General features: G+C 33.7%; 3 protein-coding genes across 10 annotated transcripts; all 3 read right to left on the reverse strand.

Annotated features, from left to right (window-relative positions):
* Positions 1-238: 238 nt before the first annotated feature.
* LOC104900055 (tropinone reductase homolog At5g06060) lies at positions 239-7,453 on the reverse strand. Of its 8 annotated transcripts, none has more exons than XM_048648611.2 (9): positions 6,999-7,448; positions 6,681-6,888; positions 5,227-5,443; positions 5,040-5,146; positions 4,409-4,605; positions 2,243-2,369; positions 1,762-1,871; positions 1,574-1,637; positions 239-1,113 (listed from the first exon to the last, which is right to left on the reverse strand). In XM_048648611.2, coding segments are annotated over exons 1-6 (993 nt in total). In that variant the 5' UTR covers positions 7,262-7,448; the 3' UTR covers positions 239-1,113; positions 1,574-1,637; positions 1,762-1,871; positions 2,243-2,368. The 8 variants fall into 8 exon arrangements, with proteins under 8 accessions (XP_048504568.1, XP_048504567.1, XP_048504566.1 ...); XM_048648610.2 differs by having other exon boundaries at positions 1,762-1,865; positions 2,243-3,155; positions 6,999-7,442; XM_048648609.2 differs by having other exon boundaries at positions 2,243-3,155; positions 6,999-7,442.
* Positions 7,454-11,979: 4,526 nt separating this feature from the next.
* LOC104900444 (hypothetical protein) lies at positions 11,980-14,446 on the reverse strand. The gene is made up of 3 exons (XM_048648234.1): positions 13,628-14,446; positions 12,159-12,725; positions 11,980-12,057 (listed from the first exon to the last, which is right to left on the reverse strand). The coding sequence occupies exons 1-3, from the start codon at positions 14,444-14,446 to the stop codon at positions 11,980-11,982; spliced, it is 1,464 nt and encodes a 487-aa protein (XP_048504191.1).
* Positions 14,447-15,267: 821 nt separating this feature from the next.
* Positions 15,268-18,839, reverse strand: LOC104900056 (protein PLASTID TRANSCRIPTIONALLY ACTIVE 16, chloroplastic). The gene is made up of 5 exons (XM_010687387.4): positions 17,813-18,839; positions 16,833-17,282; positions 16,647-16,715; positions 16,083-16,141; positions 15,268-15,989 (listed from the first exon to the last, which is right to left on the reverse strand). The coding sequence occupies exons 1-5, from the start codon at positions 18,260-18,262 to the stop codon at positions 15,446-15,448; spliced, it is 1,572 nt and encodes a 523-aa protein (XP_010685689.1). The 5' UTR covers positions 18,263-18,839; the 3' UTR covers positions 15,268-15,445.
* Positions 18,840-20,037: the final 1,198 nt, after the last annotated feature.

The following is a 20,037-nucleotide window of genomic DNA, read 5'->3' on the forward strand; positions in this document are numbered from 1 at the left end:
AAATTAGGAGTTACTACTCCTATCACCAATTGGTTTTAGGATGGAACCTCCTTGTACTTGTAAGTGGGTTAAACTCTCCTCCTCCTTATTGGATTACCCAGACCCATTTCATATAATTTGAAAATTAACAAAACCCAACTATAATGTGAATCAGATAATGAATGTATGGAACAAAACTGGTTAAAAGTTAAGACCTTAGGCACACTACTGTTCCATGAACTAATTAATATGAGCAAACAAGCAACAAAACCATTATGGTATTTATATAGATACTACTTCAAAGAAATTTAGCACCTGTAACAATAATTCATTGCCAGCTTATACTTGATATACAATTATGTAGAAGTATTTCCTTTGCGCATAAACTACAAGAACTTCTTTTCTCAAGTAGTACTGGAGAATTGTACTATCGAGCTCAGTTGATCAAATCCTAAATTAAGGAGCCAATTATTGAACACAGTTGCTTTAATTTATAGAGAAAGCAGACACATATGAGAGTCACCATAGATCTCTTACAAGATACCGCGAGTGAAGCATAAAAGCTCTGGCCAATGATGTAAGAAGCATCATTCAGTGACATTTTCGATTGACCATATTAGAGTTAAAGAATACTAACCACGATATCGAGCTTGTTCGAACTTAGACACGATCTCGATCAGCTTCTTTCTGGGCTTGAGATGTTACATGATAGATGAAACAAGTGACTCTAAAGCCTTTAGTCTGCCAAACTGGCTTTGCAAGCTTCAACTTCAGTCTTATTTTTTGGCACATGAATAAACAATACCCCAAAGTCTGCTATTCTTCCACAATTTCATGTCAGCAAAATGAGACAAAAGTAAACCAATAACTCATCTACACATTTATGTTGATTGACAGCTTACTTTTAACTATCAAAAACCCCTTTTGTGGGAAGATGACCGTTTTTTTTTTGGAAACCAAGTTTACAAGTAGCAAAGTACAATGCTGCTATAACAAAATGTTTTAGAACTACTTAGGGACAACAAAAGACAAATTGATTGAAGATGAAGCAATTTATGTAAAGGGTTTAATTTGATCGCATCCAGGTTCCAGCTCAGCTCTTGGCGAGAAGTGGTCTGTGATGGATCCAATTATCTGGTGCAAGCAATCAAAAGCTGTTCAGTAAAGTTCATCGCTAAAAGTCCAAATATAAGCAGCATCACAATTCACAGCTTACACCTACTTGTAGAATTAACTAGTAGCCAAGCTGCTTCTGAATGTCTGTCTAGCCCTTATACTTCCAAATTTTACATCTCAGAATTGGGGGTTTTGGGAGAGAGACACTTAGGTTCAAAACCCAAAAATAAAGGACTTTCCATAACAAAATAAACTTTGCAATTTTGTAATTTTCATCCTGGTTGAGTTTTCATAAACATTAAAAGAAGTGGAAAGAACCAACAAACTAAAGCTTGTGGAGCATCCTATGATGACAACCACTGTGAAAGTAGGACAGTTTGAAATATGTTTATGCTATATAACCCATGCATTAATCACGTTAACAAGTTCTCAAACAATTATAAAGTTAAGGAAAAGGATATAGAGAGAAACGTGGTACCTTTTATGCCCCCAGTAACAAGAGCAGTCAGACCAACAGGAGGCCATAGTTTTGATTGCTCCCACTGTATATGGACATCAGGTTTTGTTGTTTAAGCAAATGTAATTTATGACTTTATGGTCTTCCATCAGCATTTTCTACGAATATATAGACCAAAATGACATTAATAGAACACATATTCTACTCACGATGATAAAGGTCCAATGCTGCAGCAGCTTCTTCAGATTCTCATCTTTAATAGCACCTCAAGAAGTCAACTTGTCCATTAGAGCATGCTACTTCAAACAGGCTCCTGAAACTTGCACCAAGACATGAAACTATCAATTCCGTTTGAGCTTTGTGCACTCCTTGTAATTGGTCGATTCCTCAACTAATAACTCCAGTCGTTAAAACTAAATTTCTTTTTGGAGGAGCCAATATATTTGAACTTAAAACAACAGAGATAGACAAGCAGAAAAAACAATGAAGAATGTCTAGGAATTTGATAAGAAAAATTATACGGAAACTAAACACCGCAATTCATATAGATGGTAAGAGGAAGACTTTGGGGGGGGGGGGAGGAAGGGGAATGAGGGAGAATATTGCATATGTAATGCATGCATTTTAAAAACTAAACCAGAGATAGGAAAGTAAAAAATTTGCAACCATACAAGTGTTAAAGTGAAGTACCAGTCCAGCCTCCAGTAGTGGACTCCAGTCAAAGACTCTCAGGTCTTTACGCCATGATCCAGCCTCAACTCAAGTGACTCAACAAGGTTTTCAAGTTGAGATCCAGCCTCAAAACAAGTGACTAAATCTGAATTTGGAAGACTTGATGTTTAAATAGTTTGGCCTTACAAAAGTTCCACAATAGATTTACCGATTCCCACACAAACATCTACATTACATGTACAAGTTGAATATTATGAAGCAAAGTTGGAAGAAAACCATACACAATCAAAGCTGCCAGTATAACGAAAAACCAAATTGGTCGATTTCTGAGGACTATCATTAACTAGGTTAGTCATCACATGGACTGAGCAATTGTCATCCAAAATTTCTTATTTGTTTAGAAAAAGAGTTACCATCTTCTCTGTACAATGCAGACAAGGAGTAACACATTGGAACACTTAGGAGAAAACACTATTCAGCCTTAATTTGTTTTCAGTAATCTCCCCTGCAAATGGTTTAAGTCAACAATTTATGACACCATATTGGGACAACTAACGTATATGCCACAAACTGAACTGATACAAGACCATAAACCACCACAAATCAGTAGGATTTTCTTGTTATTGATGTGATGTAAACGCCAACTTGAATGAAAAAAAAAAAGGAAACATGTTTCCAGCTCTTCATGCTAGCCAACAAAGTAAACCATCCACTAGCTCAAGCGACAACTGCAAGCACCATAACCACACATTTAGCCTTCAAAGTTTATACGAAACAATACAATAGCGGAGCGCCAATCCCTCAGACAGAAGTCTTGAATAATCTATTCTTCTCACTATTTCCATTGATATAATGTGTCATCTGCCTTGCCCCTTTGTCATCTACTCATCTCCAATCTAAACATAATGTAGTTTCCCCCCAATTACGAATCCTGCAAGCAGCACAGAAGTTCTCAACACTACATTCTACAGAATGCATCAGGTAGACACTCAGGGCATTTATTTATCCGTGAAATCTTCGAGAATCAGCTTTTTAATTTACTCGGATGGTTTTAAGAACTTTAATGTTGGTCGGGTAGAATCACGGGTTAGCATACAGTTTCTCTTAAAGTTTTCATCTAATAATATGTTGGTGAAGACATATCCATATACCAGCAAATTATGGCCTTAATGGGAATTGACGGGCAATAGACATTTCTTTCAATTAACATACAACAAATAAAGGCAAGACAACCTGGTGCTGAACCTGCTGCAGATAGATTTCAAGAATGTCCCATTTAGGTAGCTTGACTAATATGACCTATCTAATCAATGATATTGGAGGTTGTTCCACGTAGAAGACCGGTAAAAGCATATTCCTGAAGGAAAAGTATCATTTCTGCCATTCTGCTCCTTACTTCTGAAGATGATAGGCTTCCGCCCTTCAAAAGCAAAAACTCGAAGTAATTTCACCAGCATGGCCTTGTTTACTCGTCACAACTATGCCACTGCACTCACTTGGCCATTCCCTCCCTGCACCCCTCTCTCTTTATCTCTGTCATGCAACCTATCCGCTGTACTCAGCAGCTAACAATATCAATCATTTCCCATAAGGCAAACTAACTGTTCAAAAACAATAGTTTGGCCCTCAAATCTTTTTCTAAAGCTTCATCTCCCGTCACTCAAATTTTGTATTTATAGCCTATGAGCATCTACTTCACAAGCTGACAGCTTGATGGCATGGTGCATTAGGAAATATGAAGTAACCAAACTATTTCAAACAATCTTCTAATCTTGTCTTCTACTACTTTAGCCAAAATCTAAGCAGCGAGGGTACTTCGACATTTCCCATATGCTTTCATGTTTATAATAGAAATGCTTACAAACTACACTTGTAAAAGTGATTAATATGTAAAAAACGCTCTTGTTCTTGACACATTGAAGTCAATGCCCCATAGAAGCATATAGATGCATTTATGATGTAACTCTAAAGCATGTCTCAAGCATAGAAAAATTAAAGAATATCTTTTAGTTTATTAGACATCACTCATTCCTTCCTTTAAAAAGACAAAGTTTTCCAGTTGCTAGGGCATCAAGATGGTGTGAGAAGGAATGGCCAAGCTTATTTCAAAGTAAGTAAACAAAAATGCAGACAAAATGGAAATGATTCCATATACAAAAAACATAACAAGAGGAGTAAACTTACTAGCTATGGAAATCGATTTTAGGATAGAAACCATTGATAGACATCCCACCATCAACACAAATAATTTGACCAGTAATGTATGCAGATGCAGGGAGGCAAAGGAATGCCACCAGAGATGAGACTTCTGTTGGATCTCCAAGACGACAAAGTGGAGTGCAAGAATACACTTCCTCCAGGTACTCTTCATTGCTTAAGACCTGAAAAGATAAAGCAGAAATTAAGTTGAAAGAATCAACTCTTCGACATGTCTTCCTAATCCTACTCTCGTGATGCATCAACTTGCAGGTCATAGTATACAGTGGAATCTCTTTCTGCGTAACAAATCAATGCTTCAGCATTTTACAGTGGGCCTACATAAATTCACATATTATAAACACATCTAGGTACAAATATATATCTTCTTCATTTACGTAGAAGTTATAATCAACTCAAAACAATGCATATTTAAATTTGCATTTCGAGAAGCAATTATGCAAACTAGCTATTAGCCTCATCAATGTTGGGTAAACAATACAACTGCCAGCAATGCTAACCCCTCTGAATGTGCAATAATCGTGATTCCTAACGAAAGCAAAGCACTAGAAATGACAATCTGATTTTCACCAAACACAGTAACGAATGAAGCATCTACCTTTTCTACCATAGAAGTTTTGATGTACCAAGGTGCAACAGCATTGCTCCTAATATTGTCTCTTGCCCATTCACATGCCAAATTTCGAGTCAGCTGATTAATTGCTCCTACAACCAAAATACGTTAAATGCAGAAACAAATCAACATAGAGATATCCATGCTGCATACAGGGACACAACTTATTTACCTTTAGTTGCTCCTTGAAGAGACATTGACTTCAGCGAAACAAATCCCGATACCGAGGAAACAAATACTATACTTCCATCGCAAGAAGCTTGTAGGAGAGGATGACTCAGCTGGCTTAAATGGAAAACAGACTCAAAATTTGTTGTCATCAGCGTAGAAAATTCTTGAGGTGTGAGGTCAACAAATGGTTTCCTTATATTTGTCCCGACATTGTTGACCTGCAAAGTCCAAACCCAAGTAATCAGAACTAAAATATCTTCAGGTTCAACTGCGTTGAAAGCCATCATAACAGGAAACAATAGAAGAGTGGTACGAAAATTATTCTTAGTTCATGGAGAACAGAAGGTTGATTACTATCAAGTATCAACTATTCAGTGACAAATTCCAAAGAGTTAGTTACAACATAAGAGATGGATTGAAAGTTGAAAGCATGCAACTTCCAAGGAGCTAGTTTAGCTGGCATATCTGTACTCTAAAGATCCACTATTATTTATCAAGTTTATGAAAAGAAAAGGAAGATAACATCATTTATTACGAAGTCTTTCACATTCTCTTCCATTTCCACCCCATCATCATCTAGAATAACGATATATAAGTATTAGTATTCTCCTAGACAGAAGATAATTTAAGGACAATCATACAACCAGATAGCTGTGACAGATTTTTATTAATCGAACAAACTAAAACCGTGTGTGGGAAAAATGCCGCCTAGACTTATTGCAGTATTCTTTCTCATAACTTCTCCAAACTCCATCCCCGCTCTTTATGTTTGTGGCATATCTATCCCCTGTGTTGTATGTCATAAGATGCTCCTAATTTCTTTTATTTTCTTCTTTTATGCAATGGCATACCTAGAAAAACTCAGGCTATGTTCTTTTTTTTAAGGTACAACATAGAGTTAACTTTACATACTTCCTCCGTTTCATTTTACTCGCTACACTTCTCAATTTACGGACTCCTATGCAATTTTTGGAGAAGAGAGAGGTAGAGAGTAAAAAGAAAAGGGACCCATGTGGGAAGAGAGAGTTTATTGCCCAAAAAAGAAGTGTAGTAAGTGACGTGAAACTTCCCATAATGGAAAGTGTAGCGAGTATTTTGAAACAGAGAAAGTAACTACAATTAATTAAGGCTATCTCATTGTTAAAAGAAGATACAACACAACCACTTGAATATCAACCTATTACCATTATCCTTCCATACTCCATTGATCTTCATCATTTGCACGAACTTCCTTAAGTCCGATACAATCTCTAACATTTCTTTCAGCACATACATACACAAACATTGCGAAGTTGTAAGCATATATACCACCACTAAAAATCAAACCTCACAACAAAAAGTAACTAAACCCATTAAACAGTGAAATGAGCTATCACCAAACACACAATACTAACTACAAATTTCACCAGATAAATTTCAAAACCAACAATATAAGAATAGCAACATTAGACTTACAAGAATGTTAAGCTTGCCATCAAAAACTGATGAAACAGTATCCAAAAGGCTCTCTCTTTGCTCCCAAGAAGACACATCACAAACTGACCCACTAACCTTAAACCCTTGATTTTCCCAACACTTCAAACAATTATCAAGCTCCACTTCATTTCTAGCACAAGTATGCACTCTAGCTCCAAAACCCACCAATTCCTCCACAATTGCATGCCTAAACAATTTCCCACAAAACTAAAACATAAGAAATATTGTCACATTCCAAAAAAAATCACATTTTTTTACCTCACATTGCAATCACAAATAAAGAAAAGAGAAACAAACCCAATTCCACGAGAGCCACCAGTGACTAAAGCTGTCATACCCTGAAGAGACCACCTATTGTCTCTCTTGCTTGTGGGTGTGTTTTGGTTGTTGGCGCTACTGCTGTTGTTTGAGGAAGCAGTTATTGAGTGAATTTTTTGGTGATTATTTGAGTGAGTTTTGGGGGTTATTGATGTAGGAATTTTGGGTAAGAAAGATGGGATTTTGTAAAATACTGGAGAATGAAGTGGATTGGAGGTGGGTTTAACAATTGTAATATTCATTTTTGGAAGATTTTCCTATCTATGAACGAGCAGCTTTGATCGGCAATTTTTTTTTTTTTATTGGAAATGAAACTACTAAACTGTCTCTACGAGTCTAGAAGTCCGGATTTTTTAGAGTTTTAGTAAAACTCTACCGGATAAAATTGCATTTAATCATACATTTTAAAATTAAGGGCTTATATTTGTGGAAGAAAAAAATTAAGTGGTAAATTTTGATGTAAAAAAAATATGGGGATTTTAAAAAGCACAAATTTTCATATGCGGCCGGCCACTCGGGAAGTTAGAGGTGTGGCTGCGCGCGTGACATGATGTTAGTCCGTCAGCTCGTCAGATTATTTTCAAATGGTCATATCTCACTCGTTGTTCATCGGAATCGAGCTTTTGACTATGCGCTGGAAAGCTATCGAGCCAAATTTTTATTTCCAACTTGAATCTTCCCAAAATATTAAGTGTGTTGTGAGAAATGATCTTTTGAAGTTGACCATCATGCACAAACACTTATAAACAAATAGAGTTACTCTGCGCCGAAAAAAAGCGAAATTCCTTCCCGCATGCTTAGCACTCCTCCTTAAGCAAACAAGTAAACATGCAACCAATAACTGTTTCTATCTATCAAGGTATTTTTTGTATCCCGTATGGAGCCACCTTCTTCACTCGGCATGCGAAAGCCCTTTCTTCGGGGGATCCCCCTTCTCGAGACTACAAGGTCAGCCACCAGTCGGCCTGACTCGCGACTAGGTAGTGTTCGGGAACAACCCGCTCTTTCATAGTCAACATCCGCCTTCTACTGATAGTTGGTTTCTTCCCTATCTTCTTTATGACCAAATGGAGTTACTTGTATGAGTATGTGTTACTTTTAACAATAAAAGAGTCTTACTCCTATGAAGAAATGTAGTTACTCCTACAAGGTGCGCGCCATTTTATTATATAAGTAACCCAATTTTTATCATATGAGTAACCCAATTAATTCATACTAGTAATGTCACTTAATTTATGAGTAACCTCATTTAATCTCATGAGTAACCCGATTAATTCATACTAGTAACCTCATTCATTTATAGAAAAAAATTTCAATAAATCATACGAGTAACCTCATTTAATCATAAAAGTAACCCAAAGGTTCACAAAAGTAACTGCATTTGCTTATAAGAGTAACCACAATTTTTTATAGGAGTGACACCCTTTTATTGCTAAAGTAACCACATACTCATACAAGTAACTCCATTTGATCATAAGAGTAACTCCATCTATTCATAAAAGTCACTCCATTTGTTTATAAGTATTTTGTCTAAGGGTCAAATTCAAAAAGTCATATCTCACAGCACACTTAACATTTTTGGGAAGATTCAAGTTGGAGATGAAAATTTGGCTCAATAGCTTTTCAACGCATGGTCAAAAGCTCGATTCCGATGAGAAATGAGTGAGATATGACCGTTTGAGAATGAGCTGACGGACTGATAATGTGTCGCGCGCGGCCACACCTGTAATTTCGCGTATGGCCGGCCACGTGCAAGACACGATGTTCAATGGTTGATTTTGCTCAAACTCTACCTTGCAGAGTCATTTTACAACTTTAGAGATCCAAACACATTCTAACAGACTACTACTAGAAGTTAGGACAATAAAAAGAAGGCATTAGTTGGAGTACTTAAAGGAGGTTTATCTTACTATTTTGATGTAAAATAGTCACTTAAAAAATAGTTGATCTGTTTTTTTAATGGTTACATTATGAATTTTAATATTCACAAATTTATGTTTGACTATCATTTATGCTTAAGTTATTTAGATCTTGTTTAATTCGTTTCTATATATATAGTTTTGAAATATCAATTTTTTACAATTCTTACAAATGCAAAATTGATGATACTAATGTACAAATTCTACATTGACAAACATGTTTCTATATATATAGTTTTGAAATATTAATTTTTTATAATTTTACAAATGCAAAATTGAAGATACTAATGTACAAATTCTACATTGACAAACATGAAAAGTTAAAGTGTAAAAAGAAAAGGAGGAACCGATAAAATAGTGAGCAAATTAGATGGTAGACACGCAATTGGTAGATGGTGGACTAGTGAATGGTAGAACATATGAGCCCAATCATTGGATTGAAGAGCCCTCAAGTTTTTCTTGGGATTACGTTTTATTAATTTATATGTCATATTTTCACTGAGCCAATTATTTTCAAATTTATAATTAGTGCTAAATTTGAAATTTGGTTACAAAAGAAAGATAAAGAAAAGAAAGATAGATTTTAACTTGATTATAAAAAAGACTAAACTTTAAAATTTCAATTAATTCCCGATATCTCGTTTTTCACGCAAGTTCTATAATTGATCGTGGTAACATTCTTTTCAACTTGATGTAGAACGTGACAACACTCCCTTCTCGTTTCCACCTGTCAACAAATAAACAATGATTAGGCACTTCAATTAAAAATTGGAGAGAAAAATAATTTATTGAGAAATTATAATACTGAGTAATACTTCCTCCATCCGATGATATAGTGCTCACATTCTTTTTTAGTGTCCCAAAAATAGTGTGCCTATTTTCTTTTTTATCAATTTGTTTGGACTAAATTATCCTAGACTTATACATAAACTTTTCAAAATACCCTACTTTTCACTCAAAACAGGTGACATTATTTATTATTTTACACCATTCCAAAGAATATTTATTGTCTTTTGATTTTGTTTAAAGGGAAAAAAATGAAGAACTAGTTTCAATACAAAAGTATCAAAAAGCACTTTATTAAATGTATATTTTTTTTAAATCCTACTACTCATTCCATTTTCCTTAATTCTCGTAAAAAATGAGAAGTGATCATTATATTATGAAACGAATGGAGTAGAAACTTTTAGTTTTATAAAATTTATACGCCAAACCTCGTTTTGTCCAAATTCCACACAAGCAGTCTATTGTAAATTGTCTAATGTACTACGCTACCGCACCATTAATCATAATTATAAGGGAGAAATTGATAAGAGTTTATTTTTGAAGAGACGTTCTCACGTTAGTGTTAATGTGAGACCAGCTGATGTCATGCTGATATCATCCGCGTGCATCAAACCAGTAGAAAAATTAATTAAGCGGTTGGACTTATTAATTATGTTAGCCTTAAATTGCTTCTGGATGAATTATTTAAGCGGTGTAATATATTAGTTAAGCATTAAACAATATTAGTTATATATAGAAACCAAATTATATCGCATTTTACTACTAACTAATAACTAAAAACCATAACTATTAACCTTACAAATATTATCATTAATCCATAACCATAACTATAGCTGATAATATGAAAGTATAACTAATAACGTGTAAACAATTACTAATAACTAAAAATCATAACTATTAACCTTACAAATATAACAATTTATCCATAACCATAACTATAAATAATAACATGAAAGCTATACCTAATAACCTATAAACAATAACTAATAACTAAAAACCATAACTATTAACCTTACAAATATGACTATTTACCCAGTTGCATAACTATTTACCTAGAAACGATAACTAATCACCAGAAAACCGTAACTACCGAGCTGGAAAAAATGTAACTTTCTACCTAAAAGGTGTAACTAATAATAAGAGATTCATTAGAGTTTAGACCCATTGATAGAGGGAAACAAAGAGCTTTGAGAACTTCTCATCATCAAGATTGAAGAAGTCGCGAAAAATGACATTGTATAGTTGAAAGTTTCATAAAAGAAAGAAAAAGAAAGAGATGTACGCTTCAAAAAGAAATGGAAGTTGGTGGTCATGGTGGATGAGAGGGAAATGACACTACAAAGGAGAGAGAAAGGGGTAGAAGAGAGAGAAAAACGAGTTGATTGAAGAGAGAGACATAAGAAATAGAAATTAGAGTTGGTAGAGGAGAGAAAAAATATAAACTGAGGGGAAAATGAGATGATTTTACTAGCATAACTAATAGGTCTAAGCGTTCAACTAATATAATTCAATGCTTAACTAATATACTACGTCACTTAACTAATTCATCCCGAAGAATTTTAAGGTTAAAATAACTAATAGTTCGAGCGATTAACTAATACCACTGCTGTTATGATGTACGCGTGTGATGTTCATCAGTTGGTCTCATGTTAACAATAATGTGAGACCGTCCTTTATAAGAATTTGTGAATTGATAATACCAGTATATGAACAAAAAATCCGTACAACGCCCAGATTTCTAAAAATGATATATATGCTTTTTAGTGGGATCATCATAACAATACAAATCTGGCAGAACTAAATCTTGGTCCTTCAATTTTCTTTAGACAGTGGCCCTGTTTGACAAATAGAGTTTAGAGTTTAGCTGTTAGAGTTTTAACTTTTCGTTCAATAGATTTGACAACTTTTTTATACATGTGTTTTGGTAATAATTAACTAATTGCTAAAGTTTTGCCATTTGTTTGTGTGAAATGACATTTATAGACATTTTAATACATACGTATAATATTATTATTAGAAACAAAAAAGTCATTGAACATATTTTTACCTAATCCTTTAAAGAAAAAGCTCCTATTAGCAGCTTTTCATTTTGAGAGTTTTTATTCCAAAACTTACTTTTATAGTTTTTGACTAGTCAAAACTCTAAAAGTAGTCCAAAACTCTTTTTTTTTTTTCCTCCAAAACTCTAATTGCCAAACACCCCAATATTTAAAATCATTGATTATCAACGATCCTCTATATAGTTTTGGCAATTATCAGATTATAGGATCAATCATATCCCTCCCTTCTACGAAAATGTAAAAATTATCCTTAAAACCATGCACCCTCATAATCTTGATAGCATATATATTTCTAATCAAACTAAAAATTAGTTTGTTTGATATATATTCATCAAATTATTCAAATACAATAAAGTTTTATAAACCTCATTTACCTGAGCAGAATACTTGGTAGCAGGAGAAACAACTATAATCGTGGCAATGTCATCAGTAAGCGAAGATGAAAAGTTCCCATTTGATGATGATGATGATGAACAATGTAGCATATTCCTTGTTGTTCTTCTAGTGTAGTTCGTAATGATTTCATTATTCTCTGTTATTCTCTCAACAGATTGAAAGAAGAAAACATGAGGCATATCACAAGGGTTCTTTGAAAGCCAACGTGTATTAAACATGAAAGGTTGTTTAGGAGCTCTAAAACTCCATGCAGAAAATGTTTCAAGTGGTTTTTTTAGCACACTTGGTGGTATAATTTTCTCATAAATTTGAGCAGTGTAACCCCATGCAACAGAAAATGACAAGTTTTTAGTATTGTCATAACAAATGGTTTGTTGTAAAAGCCTAGGTTGATCTTCTGTAGCAGCTTTCATTAGGTGGTTTAATGCTTCTGAACGACTCATGTTGGGGAAGATTGGATCAACTGTGTCGAGGTGATGAAGAGATAGAATTGGAGTTTGTGGATGTGATGATAAATACCCGGATAGATCTCTGTGTAGATCAATCTGCATCGATTTGAAAACTCGGAATAAAAATATGTAATAATAGGTCACTTTTGACTTTTATTGACGGACTTTTTTATATTGTTGATTACTGCTTATATGATCGAGTAAACACACCAAAAATATTTTCTCATGAAAGTTACTTTTTTTAAAAAAAATACACATTAAGATGAATCTATTAACATTTTACATAATATACTTCGTCTGTTGTACCATATAAAGTTAGTAAAATTTTCTTGACGCGTAAAAAGAAAATAAGAAAGAGTATAGAATTGGATAGAAAGAAAAAGTGGACCAAGCCATGTGATAGAAAAAAGAAAGAAATAAAACACACCCAAAATGTAACGAGTCAAATAAAAGAAAGAAAAAGTGAATCCATGTGAAACGTTACTTTTTTTTATTAAGAAATACGATTTATATTACAAAAAAATATACATAGCCGCTAAAATATGATATGTGAATAATGTAAAAGTTTGAGTATTAAAATTAATAAAAGACAATGAGTAGCTAGTAACTTTCATAGGTAAAAATTTTGACCTAATAAATCAAATGAAACTAATTTATTGAGAAGAAGAAAGTTAAGAAACATATACTCCCTCCGTTTCATTTTAATCTACCCACCACTTTTCACGCATGTTAATGCAAAACTTTGAGGACATATATTCTTAATTTTGTATTTGTAAAAATTATAAAAATTACATATTAATAAAATACATGTTATGATGAATCTAACAAGATTCACATAACTATATTTTTCATCTACGTATAAATCACAAATGATGGTCAAAGTGAAATTTGTGAATAGTGTAAAATATCAAAGTGTAACCATTAAAATGAAACGGATGGAGTCCAATCAGTACATGTTACATGTAAATGTCACATGAAAGTGTTAGTGTCAAATTTACCTGATGAAAACCCTTTTCATGCGTTAGAGAGACTCCCAAATCAGCTATACAAGACTGCATAAGATGATCACTTCCATACACATAAGGGTACCTTTTAATACAAACATCCATATTTTTCACCAAAACTTCAGCAAGAGGGTAACTTATGGCATAACCAGCTCCACCAAATGCCATTTCAAAAGAATTAGCAAAATTTGATAACACACACTCTGAATTCTCCCCTATGTAATAATACTTCTTATGATCATACTTTTGCAGCATCTCCATCAAATTATCTAAGAAAAATATTGTATCATCATCAGCCATAACAAACCACCTAATTCCTTGATCATTATGTGCTTCTCTAAAAATCTCTACTATGACTCTAACCATGCGAATAGCACTCTTCATTGGATGTCTGTCGTATGGTTTGTATATATCTGTATTCTCGTAAATTCGATATGGAGGAGATGAACTAGGCCAAGGGCGATAATATGTAGGTTCGCCATCTAGAAAAACGTATCCTTTAGTTACATTAGGTTGCCACCAAGATTCAATGTAAGATTTTCGAGACTTCCATGACTTGATGGAGCTTGCTATCCCTATTACAATGTGACTAATATTTGTGGGATCATTAGTATCTTTTGGTTGGTGATTAGTGTAAAGAGTTTGTCTTAGTTTAGCTAAGTATTGTGGTGATAAATCGAGATGATCACGATTAGATAACAAAGTGTAGAATAAGAAGAGGAAAAGACCTGTAAAAATAAGTGGTTTGTATAAATTGTTGATATTATTGGTTGATAAATATGTGATCTTTTGGATTGAAGTTGGAGATGACATTTTTGGAAATTCAGAGGTATAAGATACATACATTAAGACCATATTAAATAGTTTAGGTGGTTAAAAAAGTGTACGTACTGTTAAATGTGAAATTAGCTAAAACGGTCTTAATTGACAACACTAATCATGTGACTGAAAACAAGGCATTTTAATTTATTGGATGTTTATATGAATGAATTTTAAGTATTTTTGCTAACTTGTTCATGTTATATGTTATACAAGGAACGAGAATTTGCAGTTTAGGCCATGAGATACAGGAGTGGTACTGCATGAGAAATGTACAATAATGATAAAAGCCTTATGTTAGGGAAAGAATTGATCATATATAAAGTTTTAGACACAAAATTTTCTGTTGGAAAAAGCTATTAGTTTTTAAAATTAATTTTTTGGAAAAATGCTGGCAAATAATTTTGAATTGTTGTTTTTGAATAATGTTATACATATATATATAAGAGTTTTTTGTCAGACATAACCTTTTAAAAGTGTCATTTTGTGAGAAACAACTTTACAAATTTTTTTTGTGAAAACAACCTTTAAACTCTATTTTCTTGTCAGATCATACCCTTTGACCATTTTCCAGCATTGACTTGATTTTTCCGGCGAAGACTTTTTTGTTTTACCTCCCTCCCTCTCTTTTTCCTGTCTCTTTTGAACGGTTACACTTTGTCCTTTTGTGGTCAAAATTAGAAACTTTGACAATTAAATTCTCACCATTAATTATTGAGTGAGATTTTATTAGATTCATTTCACGTATATTTTTTTTAATATGAACTTTTTTATGCAAGTATCCAAAAAAATAAAGGAGAAGCTAGAAGAGTGAATGACAGATAATAATGTGAAACATTTCCTTGGGAAAAAAATACATACATACATCATTACAGAATACAGGAAGCTAGAACTTAAGACTGAAAAATACAGACTCCAGGACTTAGAATTATAATTATGCACCACGGCTTTTACTAATCTGGGTAGTTATTCCAGAAGATGTTCTTTCAATCATCAGACATCATCAACATAGATAGTCTCTTGCTTGAATAAACCGCCCAAAATGTTTCTTACTTCTTTCTTTGATTCTTTCTCCTTAGGTTTTTCCACTGCTGGTGCAGGGTTTGCTTTTGATCTTGATCTTGGCTTTGGAGTATTTTGTTTCGTCACAGCTTTTTGAGGAGCCAAATTCCGGGCCTTTTCTTGTCCTCTGACCGTAGCAATCTGAATTTTGGGGACCTCTATATTAGAATTTTTGACAGCACTAGAAAGCTGAGAGCCAAAATTTTCCCAGGAAAGTCCTGAGCTCATGTCTTTTGCTTTGGTTAGTAAGCTATCCAATGAAGCCCCTGCTTTGTCTGCCTTCTCTTTAGCATCCTCAGCTAGACTAGTAGCTCGCGCTTCTTGCTCTGCCAACTTCTTCACTTCTTCTTCGAGCTTCTTTGTAGCCTCAGCTGCTTCACGGGCTTGCTCAGCTGCTTTTATGGCTGCTTCTTCTGCTTGTGCTCGCGCAATAGTTTCTGCATATTCTTTCCTTCTTCTGTCCTCAGGAATGGCACTAAAAATGCAAGTGTTATTTAGCATATGCACTGTTTGAATGCAACAGAATTGACTATGTACAACTGCTTGTTTGTACTACTGAATGCAATACCTGAAGAGTTCTTCCAGAGGCTTTGATGCAGCTGATGGATCTGTGTATACTTCTACTACCTGAAGAATGACGGGGAAAAAGGGAAAATGTTTAGCTATTCACATGATTGAGGTACAACTCACCTTGAGTTGAACTAAGAAAATATTCAAAAACAGATTGTACACAAGTCATGCAAACGAAAATAGTCTTAGTGATATAGTGATGTTGAAATCCAGGCATCTAAAGTACTTCAAATAGATAAAAAAAAAATGGCATTCTTAAGTGAATCTTCCCTTTTGACATCATTATGAAGTTAATATTGATGCTCGAATCTCCTACTTTGACATCAATAAATCTAGTTTTGTTCACATATTTCATAGTTCAGTTTGTTTTGAACATGTTCTTACTTCATTGCATTTCCGTTTGATGATTTATAGTCCAGTATACTCTTATTCAGTTTGACCTAAACAATGTACATACATCAATGAGTATCAAATTTCGGAAAATGCTATATATTAGTGTTGAATCATGTTACAGGAAAGTATTATGTTTGAAAAACATCATTGTTCAGAATGATAAACTTACCTTGTCTTCTGCTACTGCTGTATTTGAGAAGATACCTGCCACCAAATCAGCCATCTGTGACCTTGCTATCTGTACATTGAGGTACTACAAATTAAAAACCTTCAAAAAAAAAAAGGACACCACAATAACATTTGCAAAGTAATTAATCAATTTTTTTTTAACAATTTTTTGCATACATTACATTACTTTGTAGTCGTTTGTGTCAGCATTCCCTTCTGCAGCCACAACAACATTGTAAGAACTCTCAGGTGAAAAATCATCAGTTAACAATGTTCTGATCAACGTGTATCTGACATCTGTTTGAACGACCCTCTCCAAGAACTCGGTAATAGTCAATGCCTGAGATCGCGAGAAAATGTTATTGAAGAAGGAGGATATCCCATCTAGTACATTATTGGTCGAGACATTTGGTGAATCATCGTAGATGATTGCTACATGGCCTACACCAGCAAGTTGAGCTGCTTCAACTACTAGAAGAGCATCTGCTGTAGAGACCTCTTTGTTGGGGCCGTTCTCTGTAGAACTAATGGTAACTACCACCTTTCCCGCATTCCCTATTGCTTTTGCAATTGATTCTGCATCATTGAACATGGATTCCACAGCATTCAAGCGTTTCAATTCTTCCTTCGATATGATCTGCCAACTATCTCAATGTAAGTAAACAGCATAATTTCCTTCCTCTGTATAAAATTATCATGAACTATTTTTGTTGATAACATTCTTAATTGTATATCAATCACAATATTCTATATTGAAATCATAATATCAGTTATATCACCATATTGATATAGCTATTAAATTACGGTTTTACTTCACTTTTGATATAATTGTAAAGTGTTGAGAATAATTGTGTTAACCTGTCGTAGGTTAACCTGGCATTCTCAATATTTATAATGTTTATAATACAGACCTATGACTAGTAAAATACCATTCTACCCTTGACAATATAATATTATCTCTTTACATATAATATTATCCAATGATAATGTACTGCGTGCAACAGTTATGATTCAATATACAGCATTTGTTGTTTCTATATAATTGAAACATGGTATAAACAAGAAGTACCCACATCAGTTATTCCTCGATGCAACATGCATTATGATCACTCAGTAACCTACAATAACTGAAGCATTGAAAAGAGAAGAACATGGTTAGATAACAACCTTATAATCTGAGGCAAATCGAGCTAATTCTTGGGCAGCACCAAGGTCCGGGACACCTGCTCGGACCTTGAACCCCTGCCGCAAGAGCTTCTGAGCAATGCGTACACCAGCCTGCCCAGTGGCACCAGCCACGAAAACCGTTCCAGCATCTTTCTGCTTACCAGAGCTCACCAAGCCAGGAGTATTACTGACTATTGGAATAAGTGACTTAACATTAACATCAGATATCTTACTCCAGTCAAACTGAAAGGGGTTATTGTTATTCTTCTTAACTTGGCCTTCATCTTCAGATGATATATCATCAGCAGACGGTTTTCGTAGTCGAAACGATGAAAATGGCCCTGCATTCTTAGCAAAAACAGTAAGCTGCCTTGGTTTCTTAGAAACCAGTAGCCTAGAATGAGGTGTAGTAGTTAACAGAAATGAATTGGAAGTTACACTATGTGCCATAGGATTAGCAAAAATTTAAAAATGAATTTTAGTGTTTTGTGATCAAAGTTTGGCTCTCAATTGATCCATTTCAATTTACCCATTTTTGTGATTTTTCTGTTTGTGCAAAACACAAGCAGAAACCAGAAGACAATCATCTTCTCTGCTTATCTTTATCCAATTAACATCAGCCACGAAAACACTATCTACAACATAAAGATGACCACTAAGTTTTGAGATGGTACAATCTTATGGGTCAGGATATAGAGAAAAATGACAAGTTTTAGTCCACTTATATCCAGATATTAAATACTAACATACCCTTCTGACTTTGTGAGGGGGGAAATAAAGAAACATATGGTTAAAAACGGTGAACAGATTGCTAAGAGAGAAATTTAGGTGGGGCCTACGCAACTAAAATTATTTAATACCCTTTGTTAATAAACAGTACTCCCTCTGTTTTTTTTATCATTCCTACTTTTCTGTGCACGTCTTCTAATGCACATATTTAAACTCAAATATCTTTCAGTATATATTAGTAAAAATTATAACGATTGAATATTAATAATGTACTAATTGAGACGAATCAAACAAGACCCCACATGACTATATTTTTTCTTAGTTGAGAAGATTCTCTCTAAGTATGAATAGTGCCAAGATTCCAAGTGAGAAAGATAAAAAAAAAACAGAGAGAGTAATTGGTTAGGCTCTCAACAAATATAAATTTAGTAAAAATAAGTTAAACAGCAATGATGAGATATGTTCAGCAATAATGAGTTAAATTCGGTAAAAATAACTTAAAGTAAAGATAAATGAAGTTCAACAAGGTTAAGTTGAGTAAAAATAAGTTCAGCAAATACAAGTTAGCAAAAATAAGTTAAGTTAACCAAAAATAAGGCAAAGAGAATAAAGCCTCAGTCCTCTTTAATAATGAAAGCAAAAGAAAAATAAAGCTTTTTTTCTAGTTGGAAAGATAAGGTTCCCTTGAAAAGGAAAAAGATTAAGGATATGTCAAATATTTTACTGGTGGATCATAATGTGTTAATTTAAATTTGAATCAATAAAGGTGGACTATAGTAATAGTAATAGAGTGGTAAAGTATGGTAGAGAAAATTCTGATTCAATTTTATTTGGTCCAATTTTTTATTTGTTTGGTTGTACGAGATGCATATGTGGCGAATGAACGGTTATATTCGATTTAGGATCTCATTTGAGTCATGTACTCATGTTCTGAGTGATGATATCCACTTGATCTGGAGATTACGTAAAAATCAGGTCAAGCTAGTTTCAATTTTACTATTTTTTTGTTCATTGATAGAATAACATACTAATATGTTTTGAATCATTAATGTATATATTAATGTGATCAAATTATTATTTAATATTATAATATTAGTTATAACATATAATAACGGCTTTTTGCTTCAGTTTTGAATTATTGTTCTAATTATGTGCGAATTTGATGGATTATTGAGTTCGAAAAATTGGTTGATAATTATTAATCTTTTAGAAATATTTGATTAATCTAAAATTTGATAATTAAATATTTGTAAATGGTTGCCATGGTTATTTTTCAAAAATTAAATGAAATTTTTGGTTAATATTAGATGACTTTATTGTTTATAATCTTTAATTATTGTGAAAATTAGGATAGTTTGACGAAAATAAGCAAAGATCCATTTTGGATCCGTTTAGGATCTGGATCCCTAGAATCCATACGAATATGGATCTAGATCTTCATTCTTATTACCCAATGGATACGAGTAGGATCTAAATCCTTGCCTAAAAAACAAATC

Source organism: Beta vulgaris, chromosome 7 (assembly GCF_026745355.1).
Source record: "Beta vulgaris subsp. vulgaris cultivar EL10 chromosome 7, EL10.2, whole genome shotgun sequence".
Lineage (NCBI taxonomy): Eukaryota > Viridiplantae > Streptophyta > Magnoliopsida > Caryophyllales > Amaranthaceae > Beta > Beta vulgaris.

Bases quoted from the DNA above. Each gene is read 5' to 3' on its own strand.
- LOC104900055 (XM_048648608.2), bottom strand. From the start codon at position 7,261: ATGAATATTACAATTGTTAAACCCACCTCCAATCCACTTCATTCTCCA. The intron at 5,147-5,226 runs GTAAATAAGTTG...TTTTGGTTGTAG, and splicing joins TCTTCAAGGAGCAACTAAAG to GAGCAATTAATCAGCTGACT. The intron at 4,606-5,039 runs GTAGATGCTTCA...TTATCTTTTCAG, and splicing joins AAACTTCTATGGTAGAAAAG to GTCTTAAGCAATGAAGAGTA.
- LOC104900444 (XM_048648234.1), bottom strand. From the start codon at position 14,446: ATGTCATCTCCAACTTCAATCCAAAAGATCACATATTTATCAACCAAT. The intron at 12,726-13,627 runs GTAAATTTGACA...AAATCGATGCAG, and splicing joins ATGAAAAGGGTTTTCATCAG to ATTGATCTACACAGAGATCT. The intron at 12,058-12,158 runs GTAAATGAGGTT...TATGCTATCAAG, and splicing joins CTACCAAGTATTCTGCTCAG to ATTATGAGGGTGCATGGTTT.
- LOC104900056 (XM_010687387.4), bottom strand. From the start codon at position 18,262: ATGGCACATAGTGTAACTTCCAATTCATTTCTGTTAACTACTACACCT. The intron at 16,716-16,832 runs GTAATGTAATGT...CTCAATGTACAG, and splicing joins CTGACACAAACGACTACAAA to ATAGCAAGGTCACAGATGGC. The intron at 15,990-16,082 runs GTATTGCATTCA...TTGCATTTTTAG, and splicing joins CCTCTGGAAGAACTCTTCAG to TGCCATTCCTGAGGACAGAA.